The following is a 15,250-nucleotide window of genomic DNA, read 5'->3' on the forward strand; positions in this document are numbered from 1 at the left end:
AATAGTTCTGTTTATAGCTCTGGTTGTTCTCTGCTTGCCTTAGTGAGTTTCATACTATGCGTGTGCAACAAAATATTCAGCCACAGACTCAAAAGAGTTCTTATGCAGATTTCTGCAGTTCCTTCTCTTTGTAGCTTCCTTCTCTCTGAGTACTGTGCTTTACAAATTCCAAACATTTCAGCTTTCCCAAACTCCAGTCTCTTTTTCTTCAACTCAGTGAAGACCCCCTCTCCCTACATCATGATCTGGCAAGTGCCTCCTGACAGAAATCTGGACTATCCTTAGGGCTCTCTTTGTTGATTTCCTTTCTCTCAGGGATCACGGCTCTTTGTAGCCTATTGTCCAGCTTCTGAATACAGTCATCTCATATAATTTGTCCAGTAAGAAGTAGATTTTGAATTGTGGTTCCCATACCAAACAGAGTATCAGAAACACCACAATAAATGGGTAATGAATGAGAGTCAGTAAACAGCCAGTGTCCACCCTCTATGGGGGTGCTTGGGCACTGACTCTTTGGAAGTCAGCCACTTTCCCAATACCCATCAAGATGTGGTTTGTTGGTGCCTAGGTTGACTCAAGAACAAGGTGGTCCCTAATGTTTATAAATGCATCATAGTAAATGTAGGGACTGTGTGAATTCTTCCTAAAAAAAGCCAAACTGTAAGCATAGAATACCTCTAAAGAAGCATGAAATAACGTTTCTAACAACTGTAGCCCTGTGTTCCACTGGATTAGTGATCTGAGAGCCAAGGAAAACTAAGTTGAGATGAGCTACATCTGCTTTTTCTTCGTGGGGCCATCTTGCTACATTATGTTCTATGTTCTTAGCAAAACAAAGCAAAAACCTAATTTAGACTTAATCACTTTGTAGATGGGTATATATGTGTGCATGTATGTGTGCCCTTCCCATCAATCTGTAACCTAAGTTGCAAATATATGATCCCAATTTATAAACTCTTTATATGTGTGTATTTATGTTTATTTGAACAAAAATATAACTATATGTATCAAACTGTAAACATCAATTTTTTCAAGGAGTAAACTACTTGTTTTGTTTTTTTACTTTATATACCTTTTTATTTGAATTATTATAAGAATTGTATTTATTATTTTGTTGAGTACATAAAAGTTTAGAACTGTTATATCTTCCTGGTAAATCATTTCTTTGACTATCATGTAATGACCAGATTTATCCTTAATATTGCTTTTTTCTTAGTGTATATTTTATTTTTTATTGTGATGACATTTTTAATTTCTTTTTTTGTCCTCTTCTGGTTTGTAAATTTTTGATGTGTTTTCCAGTCTTTAAATGTTTTTTCTTGAAATTTTAACATGGATCATTTATTTGACCATCTGAAGTTTGCCAGTATACCTCTGTTCTCCTTTAACAATACAAAGATCTTAAAATGCTTTAACTCTGATCCTTTCCTTCACCTAACATCATTTTGTTGTTCAGAATTTTAGTTCTACCTTCACTTAGGTATTATGATTGCTTTGCTTAATAAATATTTGCTTACTTCCATGTACACATTTACACGTCTTTCATCATCATTCCCTGTTTTGTTTCATTCATTGCTTTTGAGTTTGTTTTCTTCCTAAAATCTATTCTTTAATAGTTCTTTCATCTAGGATCTATGGATAGTAAACCATGGAATGTGGAAAACATTACTTATTTTCCATCTGACTTTTCTTGTGATATCAGAAGTCTACTGCCATTCCTGAGTTCTTTGTTAGTTGATTTTTTTCTCAATCTTTTGATTTTAGAGTTGTCTCTTTTTCTTTGGTGTCCTTCAGTTTCAGTATGTTTCTAGTGTGAATATAGTTTTATTAATTCTGTTTTCAATTTTTGATACTCTCTTAATCTGTTAATTAATCTTTTTCATCGGTTCTCAACTTTCAGTCATTGTATGTTGAATATTTTATCCCCATTTTCTTAATTCTCTCTTTGAATAATTTCTACTAGATGCTTTCTGGCGTTCTCATTCCAACACACTTTATATATAGTTACTATTTCCTTCTGTTTGTTTCTTTGTGTTGTCTTTAATTTTACAAATTTTCATTAGCTTTGTCTGTGTGCTATTTAACCCATCCACTGAGTTTTAAATTTCAATTATTATGTTGTTATTACTACCTTTAGTTGTTTTGTTTATTAGCATTTCTAGATATAGTGTTTGGTTCTTTTTCTTATTTGTCTTCTCTTGTATCATAAACCCCTGTTCTTTCTAATATATGTTTATCACCTCTTTTTCCTTTTTATCACCATTTTTAAAACTCTAATTTTGTAAGAACTCATTTTGAATTATTCTATTATCTTTTTTTCCTTGCTGTACATTCTCCCATTTTGAATGGAGTGATATTTAGACTGTCTTTCATGGCTTTGAGCGTATTCACATTTATTCTTCTCTGCAAACCTGACATCTTTGAGAATTATTTTCTGTGGTGGTTTTCCTCCTGTCCATTCTCTCAGTTGTAGACACCTCTCTAGTGGATGATTGTCTGCCTGAACTCTCCAGTGTACATGGGCATAAACCAGTTTTTACATTGCTGTCATTTCTTCAGGTCTCTGCGAATGTATAATGGCTCAATTTTGAAACCAGTAATATAGACTTAGGATCCTAATCTCACATGGTTGACTCTGTCTTGCTCTCAGACTAGGGCAAGAAGCCTCTTTTTAATGGAACTTCAACCAGATGAGCCCGGATATTCAGCTATTCATTCAGCAAAATTTTGTCTCCCAGCTTCCTGCAGTTAGTCCAGTTTTGTCTGTCAGCCCTGAAGGGCCTTGCACATAAACTTTCATCTCCACTCGGGTCTCAAGGTCTGAAGTTTCCATGGGCAGTATTTGATCCAGGTCTCTTGTCATGGTAGCTCAATTCCATTTTACTAGTAAGGGTTTTTTGTCTTTACTTGGCATCTAGAGATTTACTCTCTTGGCTTTCAGTGGTATGTATTAACAATTTTATTATTATTTTACATAGCGTATCTGTTAGAAAATGATCTGGTAACTCGATAGATGATTTTTTTAATTATACAGTTTATGTTTTACCTATTTAGCATGTTTATTTAGACAAAGTTAAAAATCAGTTGAAACATTTTACCTTCCAGATGCTCATTAAAATTCAATTTTAATTGTTAGGATTTGTTAATATTAATATACTCTAGCTTTTATTTTACTACTGTCTAATTCATGTATTTTTTAAATATTTTTGCCGCTTTTATATGTTTGCTATATTATTCCTTAACTTACACATTTAAAATAATTGTTTATTGTGTTAATTTTCATAGGATGAATCTTCAAGAGGAATTGGATAAACTTAAAGTACATATGTCTGTTGATAAAGCAACAATACAAGAATTGAATACATTTATGGCAGAGAGAAGAGAAGGTAATTTTTTGTGAGGATAAATGTTCAATGTAAGCAGTTTAAAATTATCCAGTTATTTATTTATTTTTTTAAATTTATTTATTTATTTATTTATGGCTCTGTTGGGTCTTCGTTTCTGTGCGAGGGCTTTCTCTAGTTGCGGCAAGCGGGGGCCACTCTTCATCGTGGTGTGCGGGCCTCTCACTATCGCGGCCTCTCTTGTTGGAAGCACAGGCTCCAGATGCGCAGGCTCAGTAGTTGTGGCTCACGAGCCTAGTTGCTCCGCGGCATGTGGCATCTTCCCGGACCAGGACTCGAACCCGTGTCCCCTGCATTGGCAGGCAGATTCTCAACCACTGTGCCACCAGGGAAGCCCAATTATCCAGTTCTTTATGTTTTACTTTCATTTTCTTCTAAGAATCTCACCCTGTTCCCCCTCTTTCCACTGCTTTACTCATTCATATCTCATTAACATTTTCACCTTTCATGAGAAAATCAAATAGAGAGAACACTTAAAAGACAGCTGTATAATTTATTAAAATTTTTAAAGAAATATTTGATAAGGAGAAAATATTCATTTTTACTATTCATTGACAAAGTTTTACTAGGTGTGTTTGTCCAAAGTTTTACTAGGTGTGTTTGTCCAAAGTTTTATAGGTAATATAGAGTTATTGATAATATAGAGGTACTTACTATCAATAATTCATTTATATTTTTATATGACATTACATTTTTCTGGAAGTCATTTAGTTCTGACCTGGAATCACAATCTTAGAGCTAGAAGGAAACTTGGAGATCTGCAAATCTGAAACCTGCCTCACCCCTAGCCTGAGAGTGTTGAGTAAAAGGGGATGTATCTATTTCTATTGCAAATTATTCCTTTGTTAAAATCAAGATTACTGTATTTACAATATGACTTCAATCCATCCTCAGATACCTCATTAAAAAAACTAAATAAGGTTGATACGATAGAATTTCTTCTTATTTAACCTTGCTACGGCTTAATTGTTACCGCTGTGCTTTTTAGGTGTTGACAATTTATACTTAATAATTCAATTAATAATTTATACTTAATAATTTGTATGTAATATTTAAATTTTTATGTATCACTCATCTGGGAGTTGTCCCAATTACTTTGTTGTTCCAGTTGCTCTTATTTAGTTCACTAGTGAACTTGTCAAGGCCAGTATTTGAATCCTTCTTTACACCATTGATTTATATCATATTTTATGCTTACTCCTTCATTGAGTTCTTTTTTTTTTCCCATAGATCAAGGCAATGATCATTAATGACTACTAAGACCATTGGGTGAAAAGCTGATGGGGCCTTTTTTTTTATTATTCTTTTTCTTTTCTTTTCTTTTTACCTTTTGATTCCCTTCAGCCATTTCTTTTTTTTTTTTTTTAACTTTGGGTTTATTTATTTATTTATTTATGGCTGTGTTGGGTCTTCGTTTCTGTGCGAGGGCTTTCTCTAGTTGCAGCAAGTGGGGGCCACTCTTCATTGCGGTGCGTGGGCCTCTCATTATCATGGCCTCTCTTGTTGTGGAGCACAGGCTCCAGATGCGCAGGCTCAGTAATTGTGGCTCACGGGCCTAGTTGCTCCGCGGCATGTGGGATCTTCCCAGACCAGGGCTCGAACCCGTGTCCCCTGTATTGGCAGGCAGACTCTCAACCACTGCGCCACCAGGGAAGCCCCAGCCATTTCTTTTATAACCTCTGGCCACTACCAATCTGTTCTCTGTATTTCTGAGCTTTTTTATTTGTTTCTTTGTTTGTTTAGATTCCACATATGAAAGACATCATATGGTATTTGTTTTTCTCTCTCTGACTTATTTCATTTATCATAATGTCTGTGAGGCCCCTCCATGTTGTCACAAGTGGCAAGATGTCATTCTTTTTTATGGCTGAATAATTTCCATTGTGTATATGTATATATGTATCACAATTTCTTTATCCTATCATCCATCAATGGACACCTAGGTTATTTCCATATCTTGGCTACTGTAAATAATGCTGCAGTGAACATTGCGGTGCATATATCTTTTCACGTTAGTGTTTTCATTTTCTTTGGATAAATACCCAGAAATTGCTGGATCATATGGTAGGTCTATTTTTATCTTTTTGAGGAACCTCCATATTGTTTTACAAAGTGGATGCACCCATTTACGTTCTCACCGATAGTGCACAAGGGTTCTCTTTTCTCCACATTCTCACCAAGATTTGTTACTTCTTGTCTTTTTGACAACAGCCATTCTAAAAGGTATGAGATGATATCTCAGTGTGGTTTTGATTTGCAGTTCCCTCATGATTAATGATGTTGAGCATATTTTCACATATCTGTTAGCCATCTGTACAGGCATACCTAGGAGATTCTGCGGGGTTTTTTTCCAGACCACCACAATAAAGCGAATATTGCTATAAAGTGAGTCATGTGATTTTTTTGGTTTCCCAGGGCACATAAAAATTATATTTACAGTATATCGTAGTTTATTAAGTGTGCAATAGCATTATGTCTAAAAAATGAATGTACCTACCTTAATTAAAAAATACTTTATTGCTAAAAAATGCTAACCATCATCTGAGTTTTCAGTGGGTCATAGTCTTTTTTGCTGGAGGAGGGTTTGAAATATTAGGAGAATTACCAAAATGTGACACAGAGACACAAAATGACCAAATGCTTTTGGAAATGGCACCAATAGACTTGGTTGACAGAGGGTTGCCACAAACATTCAATTAGTAGAAAAACACAATATCTGCAAAGAACAGTAAAACAAAGCACAATAAAACAACTTAGGCCTGTATGTCTTCTTTGGAAAAATGTCCGTTTAGATCTTCTGCCCACTTTTAAATTGAATTGTTTGTTTTTTTGTTATTGCATTATATGAGTTTTTAAAATACATTTGGATATTGGCCCATTATCAGATATATGATTTGCAAATAGTTTCTCCCATTCGGTAGGTTGCTTTTTTATTTTGTTGATGGTCTCATTTGCTGTGCAGAAGATGTTTAGTATGATGTAGTCCAACTTATTCATTTTTACTATTGTTGCTTTTGCTTTTGGTGTCAGATTAAAAAAATCATCCCCAAGATCTAGGTCAAGGAGCTTACTGCCTCTGTTTTCTTCTAGGAATTTTAGGGTTTCAGATCTTATGTTCAAGCCTTTAATACATTTTGAGTGAATTTTTGTATATGGTATAAGATAGTAGTCCAGTTTCATTCTTTTGCTTGTGGCTGTCCAGTTTTCCCAACACCATTTAATGAAGAGACTGTCCTTTCCCTATTGTATATTCTTGGCTCCTTTGTTGTAAATTAATTGACCATATAAGCTTGTTTTTATATCTGGGCTCTCTATTCTGTTCCATTGATGTATGTGTCTATTTTATGCCAGTACCATACTGTTTTAATTGTTAGCTTTGTAATATAGTTTGAAATCAGGGTGTACGTGATGCCTCCAACTTTTCTTCTTTCTCACATTGCTTTGACTATTTGGGGTATTTTGTGGTTCTATCAGATTTTAGGGTTATTTGAATTTGTTTTTTTTTTGAAAAACACCATTGGAATTTTAATAAAGATTGCATTGAATCTGTAGTTTGTTTTGGGCTGTATAGACATTTTAACAATATTGGTTCTTTCAATCAATGAGCATGAAATATCTTTCCATTTATTTTTGTCTTCAGTTTCTTTCATTAATGTCTTGTAGTTTTCAATACACAGGTCTTTCACCTCCTTGGTTAAATTTATTCCTAGGGATTGTTTTCTTAATTTTTCTCTGATAGTTCATTCTTAGTATAAAGAAATAGAACAGCTTTTTGTATATTGATTTTGTATCCTGCAAATTTACTGAATTTATTTGTTAGTTCTTACAGTTATTAGCAGTTCTAACAGTTTTTGATGGAGTCATTAGGGTTTTCTATATCATGTCATCTGCAAATAGTGACAGTTTTAGTTCTTCCTTTCCAGTTGGATGCCTTTTATTTATTTTTCTTGCCTAAGTGGCTAGGACTTCCAATACTATGTTGAATAAAAGTGGTGAGAATGGGCATTTTATCTTGTTCCTGATCATAGAGAAAAAGCTTCCAGCTTTTCACCATTGAGTATGATATTAGCTGTGGGCTTGCTTATATGGCCCTCATTATGTAGAGATAGATTCCCTCTGTACCCAATTTTTTGAGGGTTTTAACCATGAAAGGATGTTGAATATAGTCAAAAGATATTCCTACATCTGTTGAGATGATCATATGATTTTTATCCTTCTTTTTGTAATGTGGTGTATCACATTGACTGATTTACAGATGTTGACCCATCCTTGCATCGCTGGAATAAATCCCACTTGATCTTAGTGTATGGTCCTTTTAGTGTATTGTTGAATTTTGTTTACTGATATTTTGTTGAGGACATTATATCTATATTCATCGGGGATATTGGCCTATAATTTTCTTGTGGTGTCCTTTTCTGGTGTTGGTATCAGGATAATACTGGCCTTGTGAATTGAGCTTGGAAGAGCTCCCTCCTCATATATTTTGGAAGAGTTTGAGAAGAATTGGTATTAATTCTTCTTTAAATATTTGGCAGAATTCATTAATGAAGCTGTCTGGTCCTGATTTTTGTTTGCTGGGAGGTTTTTGATTACTGATTCAATCTCCTTATCAGTTATAAATCTATTCAGAGCTGGTTCTTTAAAAAGATAAATAAAATTGACAAGCCTTTAGCTATACTTACCAAGAAGAAAAGAGAGAGAACTCAAATAAAATAAAAAAAATGAAACAGGAGATATTACACCTGATACCACAGAAATACAAAGAATCATAGGAAAATATTTTTAACAAATATTTTCCAACAAATTCCACAACCTAGAAGAAATGGATAAATTCCTAGAAACATACCACCTACCAAGACTGAATCATGATGGAATAGAAAATCTGAACAGAACAATTGTATGTCTGTCTGTTTCTCCCATTAGGTCTCTTAATATTTGCTTTCTATATTTAGGTGCTCCCATGTTGGTGCATGAATATTTACAAATGTTACATCCTCTTGTTGGACTGACCTCTTCATCGTTATATAATACCCATCTTTGTCTCTTCTGACAGTCTTGTCTTAAAGCCTATTTTGCCTGATGTAAGTGTAGCTACTCCAGCTTTCTTCCGGTCTCCATTTGCATGGAGTATCTTTTTCAGTCCTTTTGTGTTCAGTCTGTGTGTGTCTTTAAATCTAAAGTGCATCTTTTGTAGGCAGTATATAGATGGGTCTTGTTTTTTTATTCATCCAGCTACTCTATGTCTTTTGTTTGGAGAATTAGTGCGTTTACAGGTAAAATAATTGTTGACAGGTATGTGTATATTGCTTTTTTGTTCATTGTTTACTGGCTGTTTTTGTAGTTCCACCCTCTTCCTTTATTCTTCTCCTACTCTCTTCCTTTTTGTTTTGATGACTTTCTTTAGTGGTATAAATATACTTATATTCCTGTCTGTTTATCTTTTGTGTGTTTATTGTAGGTTTTTGCTTTGTGGTTACTAGGAGACTTACATATAACATCTTATATCATGAGGTATAAACATTAATAAATTTCTGGTTTTCTCTTGCTAATCTGTCTTTTATTATAGGGGTCTGACATAAATTGACAGAAACTTAACTTTTTAAAAAAATTTTATTTTATATTGGAATATAGTTGATTTACAATGTTGTGTTAGTTTCAGGTGTACAGCAAAGTGATTCAGTTATACATATACATATATCCATTTTTTTTTCAGATTCTTTTCCCATATAGGTTATTACATAGTATTGAGTAGAGTTCCTTGTGCTATAACACTAGGTCCTTGTTGATTATCTGTTTTATATATAGTACTGTGTAAATGTTAATCCCAAACTGCTAATTTATCACCCCCCACCTTTCCCCTTTGGTAACCATAAGTTTGTTTTTGAAGTCTGTGACTCTGTTTCTGTTTTGTAAATAAGTTCATTAGTATGATTTTTTTACATTCCACATATAAGTAATATGATATTTGTCTTTCTCTGTCTGACTTACTTTACTTAATATGATAATCTCTAGGTCCATCCATGTTGCTGCGAATGGCATTACTTCATTCTTTTTTATGGCTGAGTAATATTCCACTGTGTTTATGTACCACATCTTCTTTGTCCATTCCTCTGTCGATGGACATTTAGGTTGCTTCCATGTCTTGGCTATCGTACATAGTGCTGCAGTGAACATTGGGGTGCATGTTCTTTTTTTTTCTGGTTTATCCCACTTTTAATAATATTAAGATTAATTAGGAACTTCAGGTGGTTTCAGCCTAATCCCCCTATTATTAAATTCCCAGTCAATGTTTCATTTAATGGTTTTAGCATCCATTCATTATTGTTACCAAATTTCATTATTTCATTTGGGGTTGCAACACAGCAATTTTCTGATTTTAGCATTTTTTGTGCACTTTTTATCTGGAATTCTATAAAGAAGAATATGGATAACTATTTGGTTATCCTGAAATACAGTTTGTACAGGAAAGGCAGGAAAAATCTTGATTATTCCTCTTTACCAATTTTCATTTGATGACCTAGCATCCTCCAAAGGTGATCAATGAGTTGGTGGCTTTTGTTAGTGTTAGAAACTCAGAACTTTTGTTGATATATTTAAAGTTTTTTTTATCCATTGAAGGCATTATTCTTTTCAATATTCAGATTGTTCCATCTTAGGTCAGTGGGAGCCTTCATAGTATATTTTGTTTTGTGTATTTTTATTTATTCTGGATTATTCTTTTTGTAAAGTTTTTATTGGAGTATAGTTGATTTACAATGTTGTGTTTCAAGTGTACAGCAAAGTGAATCATTTATACATATGCATATATCCACTCTTTTTTAGATTCTTTTCCCATATAGGCCATTACAGCATATTGAGTAGAGTTCCCTGTGCTATACAGTAGGTCCTTACTAGTTATCTATTTAATATATAGTAGTGTGTATATGTCAATTCCAATCTCCCAATTTATCCTTCCTCCACCTTTACCCCCAGAGCCATAAGATTGTTTTCTACATATGTGACTCTATTTCTGTTTTGTAAATAAGTCCATTTGTATCTTTTTTTTAGATTCCACATATAAGTGATATCATATGTTATTTGTCTTTCTCTGTCTGACTTCACAAAGTATGACAGTCTCTAGGTCCACCCATGTTGCTGCAAATGGCGTTATTTTGTTCGTTTTATGGCTGAGTAATATTCCGTTGTATATATGTACCACATCTTCTTTATCCACTCCTCTGTTGATGGACATTTAGGTTGCTTCTGTGTCCTGGCTATTGTTAATAGTGCTGCAGTGAACCTTGGGGTGCATGTATCTTTTCAAATTATGCTTTTCTCTGGATATATGCTCAGGAGTGGGATTGCTGGATCATATAGTAGTTCTACTTTTGGTTTTTTAAGGAACCTCCATACTGTTCTCCCTAGTGGTTGTACCAATTTGCATTTCCACCAACAGTGTAGGAGGGTTCCCTTTTCTCCACACCCTCTCCAGCATTTATTGTTTGTGGACTTATTGATGATGGCCATTCTGACCAGTGTGAGGTGATACCTCATTGTAGTTTTGATTTGCATTTCTCTGATAATTAGTGATGTTGAGCATCTTTTCATGTGCTTTTTTGGCCATGTGTATGTTTTCTTTGGAGAAATGTCTATTTAGGTCTTCTGCCCATTTTTGGATTGGGTTGTTTGTTTTTTTGATATTGAGTTGCATGATCTGTTTTTATATTTTAGAGATTAATCCCTTGTTGGTCGCTTCATTTGCAAATATGTTCTCCCATTCTGTGGGTTGTCTTTTCATTTTGTTTATGGTTTCCTTTGCTGTGAAAAAGCTTTTAAGTTTAATTATGTCCCATTTGTTTATTTCTGGTTTTATTTTCATTACTCTAGGAGGTAGATCCAAAAAGATATTGCTGTGATTTATGTAACAGTGTGTTCTGCCTATGTTTTCCTCAAAGAGTTTTAAGTATTCAGTCTTAAATTTAGGTCTTTAATCCATTTTGAGTTTATTTTTGTGTATTATGATGTTAGAGAATGTCCTAATTTCATTCTTTTACAGGTGGCTGTACAGTTTTCCCAGCACCACTTAGTGAAGAGACTGTTTTTTCTCCATTGTATATTCTTGCCTCCTTTGTTGTAGATTACTTGACCATAGGTGCATGGGTTTATTTCTGGGCTTTCTATCCAGTTCCATTGATCTTTATTTCTGTTTTTGTGCCAGTACCATACTGTTTAGATGGCTGTAGCTTTGTAGTATAGTCTGAGGTCAGGGGGCTTGATTCCTCTAGCTCCGTTTTTCTTTCTCAGGATTGCTTTGGCTATCTGGGGTCTTTTGTGTTTCCATACAAATTTTAAAGTTTTTTGTTCTAGTTCTGTGAAAAATGCCATTGATAATTTTATAGGGATGGCATTGAATCTATAGATTGCCTTGGGTAGTATAGTCATTTTGACGATGTTGATTCTTCCAATCCAAGAACATGGTATATCTTTACATCTGTTTGTGTCATCTTTGATTTCTTTCATCAGTGTTTTATAGTTTTCTCAGTACAAGTCTTTTGCCTCCTTAGGTAATTTTATTCCTAGGTATTTTATTCTTTTTGATGTGATGATAAAAGGGATTGTTTCCTTAATTCTGCTCTCTGATCTTTCATTATTAGTGTATAGAAATGCAAGAGTTTTCTGTGTATTAATTTTGCACCCTGCAACTTTTGTTGGTGTCTCCCAACAACATTTTTATATCCAGCTTGTGTTAAGTAGAAGTGAAATATAAAGGAAAATAGATTTATGGGGAACCTTGTGCAAAGGGGCTTGTTATGAATAACAGAAAATAATCCTCTCACCTGTATCACTCATGAAATTCCAAGGACTTTAGAAGCTCTGTGTGGGGAGCCAGGGAAAAAGACCAAATATATATTTCTTACTGTATGTTATGGCAAGTACCCTCTAAAGTAATATATTCACTTTTCCTAAAAGTGAAGAAAAAATAGTAATATTGATGCCAAAAACTCGGCCTCTGTGCCCTGGTGCCCAGTTGAATCTCAGAGACAGAGCTTTGGGTGAAGTAGAAAAGAATAGCTCTATTGCTTTGCCAGGGAAAGGGGGACACAGTGGGCTCCTGCCCTTGAAAACCGTGTGTCCCAACCTGGGAGGATTTGGTGAGGACTTTTATAGCAATAGTTCAGGGGTGAGTTTGCCGATAAGATTAGGGTGTGTGCAGGGCCTGCACTCCTTTAATCTGGTCTCAGGCCATCTCTTGATGAGCTTCTATGGTTCCTTTAATCTGGCCTCAGCGGGTCTTCTCTGGAATGAAGAATGCTAACATCTTCCATTTGTTGGGGGTTTTAGTTCTGTAAAGAGCTTAAAGATACTGTTGTGTGTATCCCTTGAGGTGAAACCAGGATCCTGCCACAAGGCTGCAGTATCGTTTCTTGGCTACTCCTCCCTTGTCTCTGCATCCCCTCCCTTCTGTGATTAGCAACTATTTGAATCTGCCCTTTGGGACTCAGGGAAGGTTATGGAGGCTGGAGTCTGTTCTCTACAAACAAGGAACGGGGGACGCAGAAAGGCTTTCATACCCAGGAGCCTCCACAGGGTCCTGCTCGGTTTCAATATTTTTTAGGAAATTGCCAATACACAAGATACCTATTCTCCTTTCTTTATATCCCAAGTTGATACAATCACAAACAGACCTTTAAGATAGTGTAGGAAGCATCATATTAAGATGAGTAAAAGTATAATTGTAGGGGAGGAATAAGAATTTTCCTTCTACCCTTCTGAGTTCTTAGCTGAAACCCCTATAATAAAAGACAGATTAGCAAGAGAAAACCAGAAATTTATTAATGTTTATACCTCATGATATACACATGGAAGAAACCCAGGGAAGAGTGAGTACTCAAAGAGGTGGCTTTAGAATTCAGGATTACATACTGTCTTAATAGGGAGAGAGGAGGAGGGATGTAGGCCTCTTAGGGGAGAGTAAATGATTTTAGAAAAGATGAATGGGCCCATAGAAGACTAGCTGAGAGGAATGATAGTTTGTAGTAAAGCTTGTCTGGGTGTAGTGTGGACTTCTAGTTTCCTCTCCTGTGATAAGAGTTCATCTTCTCTGGTTGATGAAACTTTAGGGGAGTGGGTAATAACACTCAAGTCCTTCTGGAGGGTCTTCTGGCAGATAAGGGGAGTTCAGAGAAAGCCTCTCCCTGCATTTGCAGCTTTTTAAGTTCCTACTGCTGAAAATAATCAATATACCAAAGTGGCATATATTAGGCTGGCATATTCTGCAACCCCTTATAATGATAATAGATTTTTAATAATAATTTGTTAAAATAGCTAAAAGAGGGAGAAAAAGTTGCAGAAGAACTTACATTAATTTATAAAGTAATCCAGGAGAATTAAGGGGACCAAAAAAACAAGCAATAGAGAAAAATGTTTAAACAACTATGAGTAGGCAAAGTTAAAAGTTAAAAAGAAAAAGTGGAGAGAGAAGAAACTCCTGAGAAAGAATATAAATCAGAACGAATTTGTATAGTGGTAAAAATAAAAGTAAAGCATTTAAATCCACAATTTTTAAAATAAATTTCCAGTAAGGTGAAGCATATTCTCACACATCCACCAAAGGACAAAAATAGAACTGTACATTTCTAACTAGGTCCTCTTGGTTCACTTCCAATCCTGAGATCCTTGAAGGGGAAGGGAATCAAGGGGCAGAGAGTTGGGTCTTTGTTCCTCTCCATGGCCTGGGCCTAGCTGCCATGTATTCTTTATAAAACGTGTGAAGGTGAGAAACAAAGTCTCCAACAGAAAACCACAAGTGAACATGGTCTTCCAGTTCACCAGGGAATCTTGCACACACCTAGGAGCACAAAAGCAGCAATCAAATTCATTTTTAAATCAGTCTTCAACATTTATATTGTTGGAGTTATTTAGCTACTTTTAGCACTCTACAGTCTTTGAATATAGAACTATTTTCTTATTTTTAAGTGTAAATATTTTACTTAGAGCTATAGCAGATATTTAAATGACTAGAACAGATGAATTGTATTTGCATATTATTTCTATATTGCTGAAAGAGTTTTGTAAATGAATTCAGCACCATGGTGTTAAGGGACTAGAAAAAGAAACTTGGGAACCAACAGATTATCATCAAGATAAAGGTACATATTCCCCAGGTAGCAAATTCTACCTATTCTAGCTTTTATTATCCTTAGGATAGTGTTCTATTTATTTCAGGAGTACAGAAGTTTTAATTGGATATGTCATGTTTCAAAGACAAAAGAAATGCCTAATTCACTCTAACAAACTTGTTAGTCACTGTTTATACCAAGAGGATTTCTACTCTACAGAGAATAATATTGTTTTCTTTTTTCTTTGTTGATAAATCAAAGTTTCATACTGACCTACAGCAGCCAAGCATACTTTAAAGCAAAATCATCTCAGACTAACACAGATATGTATCCTTTTAGCTTTATGCATTCTTTTTGCCCCCTTTTTGATTCTTTGAGAAATGTGTATTTCAAAAATAATTCAGTAAGAAAATATTAAATTTGTCACCGTAATTTATCTTCTAAGAAAAAAATATTTATAGGTTTTAATGTATTTCAATTCTAATAATATTAACTGAATTTTATGATTTTTTTTTCCTTTAATGTTGTTATGTTGCTTATACAGTTTTGCTTGTTTGAAGGGGTTTTATTAGTCAAATGCCTGGGCAGTGTAGGAATGATTTGTAGGAACAACTTTACCCATTACCTGGGTTTCTATTTGTTATAAAGTCAGTTTTTCTGGAAATGTGATTTTATGCTTTACTCTGCCCAGTGCATGATCTTTTACTTTAAAGAAAGGTGGTGGTAGGGGCTGTTACAGTTTCAGTC

The 15,250-nt window shown here is 34.6% G+C and overlaps 1 protein-coding gene across 1 annotated transcript in view; it reads left to right on the forward strand.

The window, feature by feature from the left end:
- CNTLN (centlein) overlaps positions 1-15,250 on the forward strand; it is a 337,062-nt gene that overhangs the window by 208,119 nt on the left and 113,693 nt on the right. The window contains exon 13 of the mRNA XM_061199082.1: positions 3,286-3,386. Within this exon, the coding sequence (XP_061055065.1) occupies positions 3,286-3,386 (101 nt within the window). The remainder of the gene's footprint in view (positions 1-3,285; positions 3,387-15,250) is intronic.

This window comes from Eubalaena glacialis, chromosome 9, assembly GCF_028564815.1.
Source record: "Eubalaena glacialis isolate mEubGla1 chromosome 9, mEubGla1.1.hap2.+ XY, whole genome shotgun sequence".
Classification (NCBI taxonomy): domain Eukaryota; kingdom Metazoa; phylum Chordata; class Mammalia; order Artiodactyla; family Balaenidae; genus Eubalaena; species Eubalaena glacialis.